This window comes from Camelina sativa, chromosome 9 (assembly GCF_030686135.1).
Source record: "Camelina sativa cultivar CO46 ecotype springtype chromosome 9, ASM3068613v1".
Classification (NCBI taxonomy): domain Eukaryota; kingdom Viridiplantae; phylum Streptophyta; class Magnoliopsida; order Brassicales; family Brassicaceae; genus Camelina; species Camelina sativa.
The window spans coordinates 19,138,698-19,144,697 of record NC_141888.1 but is presented as its reverse complement, the minus strand read 5'-3'; the positions used below and the strand labels follow the sequence as shown (position 1 = coordinate 19,144,697).

The 6,000-nt window shown below is 40.6% G+C and overlaps 1 protein-coding gene across 1 annotated transcript; it reads right to left on the bottom strand.

Moving 5' to 3' along the window:
* Nucleotides 1-2,873: 2,873 nt before the first annotated feature.
* On the bottom strand, nt 2,874-3,925 carry LOC104774040 (uncharacterized). The gene is made up of 5 exons (XM_087465582.1): nt 3,706-3,925; nt 3,426-3,501; nt 3,195-3,337; nt 3,031-3,115; nt 2,874-2,943 (listed from the first exon to the last, which is right to left on the bottom strand). Exons 1-5 carry the CDS (start codon nt 3,923-3,925, stop codon nt 2,874-2,876), a joined length of 594 nt encoding a protein of 197 aa, XP_087321708.1.
* Between the last annotated feature and the right edge of the window lie 2,075 nt (nt 3,926-6,000).

Below are 6,000 nucleotides of genomic sequence, written 5' to 3'. Positions count from 1 at the left end.
TGATCTAGATGAAGATGAAGCAGATGACGAGGACAAAAGTAGATTTGATTACTGTGACGACAGCGATGGTGCAAGTTCAGGGGATGAAGACTATCTGCTGTACTCCAACTTCGCCCCGGATGAAGCAGAGGAATCATTGGACGACGGACCTGGGGGTGGGTCTTGTATAGAGGAAAATGTGTGTAACACAGAATCAAATAACCGTACCCGCAAGACTAACTCTGCAGCTGATGCAATTGAGAAGGAGGTTCGCAAAATAGAAAACGGAGGTGGTGATATTACTGTGGGGGATAAGTTTGATAGCAAAGAAACGTTGGTGGCAAGGTTGAGGGTGCTGAGTGTATTAGATAAATATGATTACAATGTTCGATATTCAACGCCCGTTTTGTTAATCGTTGAGTGTTGGGTAAAAGGTTGTAAATGGAGAATACGGGCTTCAACCATGGGTGATTCGCCGGTGTTTCATATTCGCAGATATTGTCGTGAACATACTTCCTCTGTTACGGAACGATATGGCCGTAGCCGTAATGCTAAACCACCAATCCTAGGTCAATTATACAAGGATTATGTTGGTGGTGTGGGAAGTTCTGTTGTGCCAAATCTTGTTGGGGATGGGCTCAACCTACGATATGGTGTACAGGTTGGCTACTGGAATACTTCAATATGTTTGTTTTATGGTTGGCTCTGTGAGTGTACTTGTTTATAGGGTGTACAAACAGATCGTAGCTTAAGTTTGTTGAGTTTGTCAGAAATTAGTTGATTCTATGGCCTGCACTGCACATATATATAATTCGATCTAGTTGATATTGTTTAGTGCTGATGTCTTTTACTGACCATTTTCATATAATAGCTTGGCTACTGGAAGGCACATCGTACACTTATAAAGGCGCGAGAGTATGTTAGGGGTACACCTGAAAGTGGATACGCTGAATTACCGGCATATTTATACATGCTGAGGTCCTCTAATCCGGGGACCCTTACTAGACTGGTCGTTGATGCAGAAGACAGATTCAAGTATGTTTTCATTGCGATTGCTGGATGCATTAAGGGTTTCAGGTATATGCGGAAAGTTGTAGTTGTAGATGGAACCTTTTTGAAAGGTGAATTCAAAGGGACTCTTCTGATAGCGACAACACAAGATGGGATTTATAATATTTTCCCTCTGGCGTATGCGGTTGTTGATACAGAGAACGACGTGTCGTGGGAATGGTTCTTTACTCAATTAAGTAGTGTAATTCCTGATGATGAAGAGCTTGCACTTATATCTGACCGGCATAAATCTATTGGTAAAGCTATCGCTAAAGTGTACCCCCTGGCAAGTCGAGGAATCTGCACTTATCATCTTCACAAGAATATTATCCTGAGATTTAGTGGGAGCGAAACATTCCGGCTGGTAAAAAAAGCAGCTGCAGCGTACCGTGTAGTTGATTTCGAAGAAATCTTCCAGCAAATTCAAGAAGCGAATCCGCAACTGCATGCTTACTTGGTTCGTGCAGATGTAACCAAGTGGAGCAGGGCGCACTTTCCTGGTGATAGGTACAACTTCACCAAGAGCAACATTGCAGAATCGCTAAACAATGTACTGAATCCTGCCAGAGCCTATCCCATTGTAGAGTTACTAGAAGCTGTTCGGAATATGTTGACACGCTGGTTTGCTACAAGGAGAAAACAAGCTGCCGCAATGCCAACTTTACTCACCAAAGGAGTGGAGAACCTGTTACAGGTGTGACATTCATTAACATATCCATCGATATATATGTTAACGAAAGGAATGAAAAATGTTAGTGGATATGTTGTGTTGTTTTGGTTATATGAACTTACGCTTTGATTAACTCATAGGCACGTATTGAACAGTCAAGGCGTCTAAAGGTTCAAGAAATTGATGAAGATCGATTTGAAGTAAGTGGTGGTAACTCAATGCATGTTGTCAATCTGAGGTATAAGAGGTGTTCATGTAGGCGTTTTGATCTAGAGAGGATGCCATGCGTACATGCTATCGCAGCCGCATATACGGCCAACGTATCAGTTATAAACCACCACCATCCATACTTCTGCAGAGACAGCCTCTGCAGTGGGTATGCGGAGGCGATAATGCCGATAGATACATCCTGCATCGTTCCTACTGATATTACACCGTCCAGATGTAAACCGCCTTTTGTTAGGAATCCTCCAAGAAGGCCAAAGATGACGAGGAGGAAGTCTTTTGTCGAGGTTGCGTTGGAGACGAAGCGGCCCCGCAAACAGCATGCTTGTTCTCAGTGTCAACAGGTTGGCCACAACCGTACAACATGTCCAGCTAATATGTAGTGCATGGGCGACAATAGATGTGTTATCTTTTCTTGGCGTGAGGATAATACTCTTTTTTCCTAAGTGCCAACATAGCTTTTTGTAACATGTTTATGATGGCCCTTTTTAATTTCTAAGCCCACATTTTTGTTTAACTATAATTGTTGGAGAAATTGTTCCCGGCTGCCCTAGATGGGCCTATTACTCGTGTGGGCTTTTTAGAAATCTCAAGCAAACGGTTTTCTGTTTGAATAAGAAGCTTTTTAAAGCGAAATATATCTGTTTGTGGGCTTTATATGGTCCATTAGAGAGGACATAATGTGATGGTTGGATAGTGTTGACATGTTCACTTATCGTAGATAACTATTGTTATGTACGTACATATATTGCGGAGTACTAAATTTTATATTTTGTTGACAAAACATAACCATATATTATCCATAATCAGCATAACATTGGGTTCACTCAAAAGTACAAACACACCGGGGAAAAAAAAGTTAATAAATTGCATAGATCTGTGCCGGTTCTTTAAATAAATATGCTAAACTTCCTGAGTTCTCCCTTTCGCCCATCTAGTTCCTTTATTCTCAAGGTACTGCATTCTCCCCTACGTGCTCCATTATATGTTCTATATAGTAACGTCCAGCGATTTCAGATCTGCGGTAAATATAGAAAGTGTATTAACGTATTTGACAGTAGCAACAAATACAATTAGATATTTTAGTAGAAAAACAAAGAGCTTACATCTCCTTGTGATGTTCCATTCCCTCGAAATCTGGTTTTATATAGAACAGCGAAGAGGCGGTTGTGTTGACGAGGCAAGGAGCACCTTCAGAACATTTACAAAATTAGTTGTATATGGTTTCACAAGGCTAGTTTCCTTATCTGATCTATCAAATCGAACATACCTTCGTAGCTTCCAACCTTCCAGAACCGCAAAATACAAAAGACGGGTTCAGATGTAAAAGTAAGATGACACCCGAGTGCTTCCCAAGCATTTATGAAGCGAGCAGCATAATCATCTAGGGCACGACACTTGAGGGTTTCATTCCTACGATTTTCTCATGTTAATATTGAACGGGCATACGAAAAAACTTTAACTGTAAATGTATTGAAAAGGTAGCACAAATCTCCTTTACCTCCCATTCAGTAGGGTGAGGACAACTTCATTGGCCGCATTTGCCCCCTCGAGCAATCTTCTGTCTTCCACCCCAACTACACACCCACAGACATCTGATTCGGGGTAGACACATACTTTAAATGTTACGACCTATGTATTTTGATATGAAATTGTCTACTAACCTATTTATTTAGTATCAGGCCTAAAAACTAGTGATAATCACAAATATATCAATTAGCAAACGTTTGTTAACGTTGTTTCAAACGATTTGTGTAATTGAAAATTGAAGATAAGCGTACCGAATGATATGGGATGGGTAATTCTCCCTCGAGATATATCACCCAAATCTTCGAAACGGAAGTAGTGTTTTTGATTCACCGGTGAGAGCAGGCCCATCGTCGACTCATCAGTAAATTTGATTTGGAAAGGATGATGTGTATTCCTCTCCCTAAGTGTTGGCTGGATGACCTTGAAATTCCGAATTTCATACCAATCACCATCATAGATATACTTCCTCATTTTCTTATAGGTCCCTGGTAAAAATGCCACCTCGATTGTTTCACCCTACAAATTGCATATCAATTGTGTATAAGACCACTGCGTTGGTTAACAACTTCGTGCAAATATTTTACAAAGCAAAGTGGACTAACCCGTGTATTAGCAAGGAGCAGAACCCGCTTTCAAAAGAACTCAGTAACATACCACGAATTCAAGACCTTCGCTTGGATAATCCAATTCGTTTTTCCTGGTATAAGATCAGCGATGGCATCAACTCTAAACTCCATGGTTTTTTTCTGATAATATCGTGTTACTCGTTTCTACCCTGGGTTTGGAAAGGAGAAAGGGTGATGCTATTTAAATAAAACAAAACGTCGCCAGTAGTAGTTCCGTCTTTCTACCGACTCCCCCTCTCTCCTACTCTAATAAGCGCGACTCTTCGCTTTCTTTGTTTTTCTTCGGGTTTATATTTCAAATTTACTTTAATTCGTAGTGTACGTACAGACAACTAATTTACGTTTTGTACGTGGTTTTGTTTTATTTTTATTGTTGATGTATGCTTTCCCCCCCCCCCCCCCCCAATGGTTTCTTAATTACGTTATGGCGCCCACCCACTACGACAAAATTGATTCAATGGTTGATATTGTAGAGTTATCCTAGTCACAATTTGGTTTAAACAAACCAAAATTTAATTACCGGTCCAGCAACATTGGAGGCCCAATACGAAAAGATCAAGTATTGTTTACTTTTAAATTGTTTTTCTCAGTAAGTCCGATGTAATTTTTAAATTTTTAAATGGGGCCTCAACTCAAACTCTAAAATTGAGGCCTTATTTTTAAGAAAATAAACAACAAATCCATACCGAATGGGCTTACTAAAATTGAGGCCCGATACCTATGTATCATAGAGATGTGTACACATCCGACTTCACCAACCGAATGCACAGTTGTAACAAAACAATACATTTCTCGTACCAAACGTAAGCACCCATGTACCCACACACACTTTGTTGTTTTGTTGTACATACACAATAGGCAGATATATCAATTGTGTATAGTTCTTTTGCAAGATAGAACAGTTAAAAAAGGAAAGGAACCAACATCAATTGGTACATGCTTAAAAATAACTAGAATCGAAAACCATGGAAACAAAAGGCCGGATTCAGTGCGCGTAAACCCTATGACGTAGATATTAGTACAGCGTTTATTACAGAAGACATTTAGATGAAACGTTTAGGGCGAAACATCTAAAGAGATAATATCACTAAAGGATCTCGGATATAGATTTCGCCAACCACCAAAGGCCGCAATTGTTGCACACCATGTCATAGTCTCGATACTTGAGAGAGTACAGACCATGCTCCAATAAACACAATTTAGCACATTCCGGAGAAGGGATCAAAGGGGCAATCGGATAGACGAATGTATCCTTGTACATGTTTTCTCGCGCCGTCTGATATCTACCCAGCAACATGAACAACTCCCTGCCCAAAATCCTTGTTTGAGTTGTATTTAGTTGGTAGTGGTATGCAAAAACTGGTAAAGATAATGACCCGCCATGTCGAGGTTCCCATGTAACATAGAAAAAAACCCACATGCTAGTGTGGCATCATCTTCTGCGGGTACGTTACGAGTTAGAAGTGCAATACCTCCCTCAATGTCGCTTTCCTCGGCAACAACCCGGAGACCTTCGTAATAGATTGCCTTTTTGTTCCCAGCTTCAAGGCATTTTTCGAAGATACGCCGGTGCATCCCTTCCTCTCTTATTCTACGATTTCGATGATGTAATTTTTGAAACCAAGAAGGATGGCAAGTAATGCTGGAGATGTTAGCATCCTTGAGAACTTGAGGCGTAAGCGCTGTTTTAACTCCCCGAGGTCCTGCCTTGACTATTGGAGCTAGGTAGTTCAAACCATCTACTGCGAGAAACCCGAAGATGATAATCAACATCTCATCTGGTAGATGAGGCATTTTTTGAGACGCAGACGCCAGCTTGCTGTGGTTTTTAAGTAGGAACTGCAACTTGTACAGAAGGGTGTTTGAAGAACTCAAAGTTCAGGTTGCACTCAGTGGGACTGGTAATTATAATTTATAGAA

Bases quoted from the DNA above. Each gene is read 5' to 3' on its own strand.
- LOC104774040 (XM_087465582.1), bottom strand. From the start codon at position 3,925: ATGAGGAAGTATATCTATGATGGTGATTGGTATGAAATTCGGAATTTC. The intron at 3,338-3,425 runs GTAAAGGAGATT...AGAAAATCGTAG, and splicing joins CTCACCCTACTGAATGGGAG to GAATGAAACCCTCAAGTGTC. The intron at 3,116-3,194 runs GTATGTTCGATT...AATGTTCTGAAG, and splicing joins GAAGGTTGGAAGCTACGAAG to GTGCTCCTTGCCTCGTCAAC.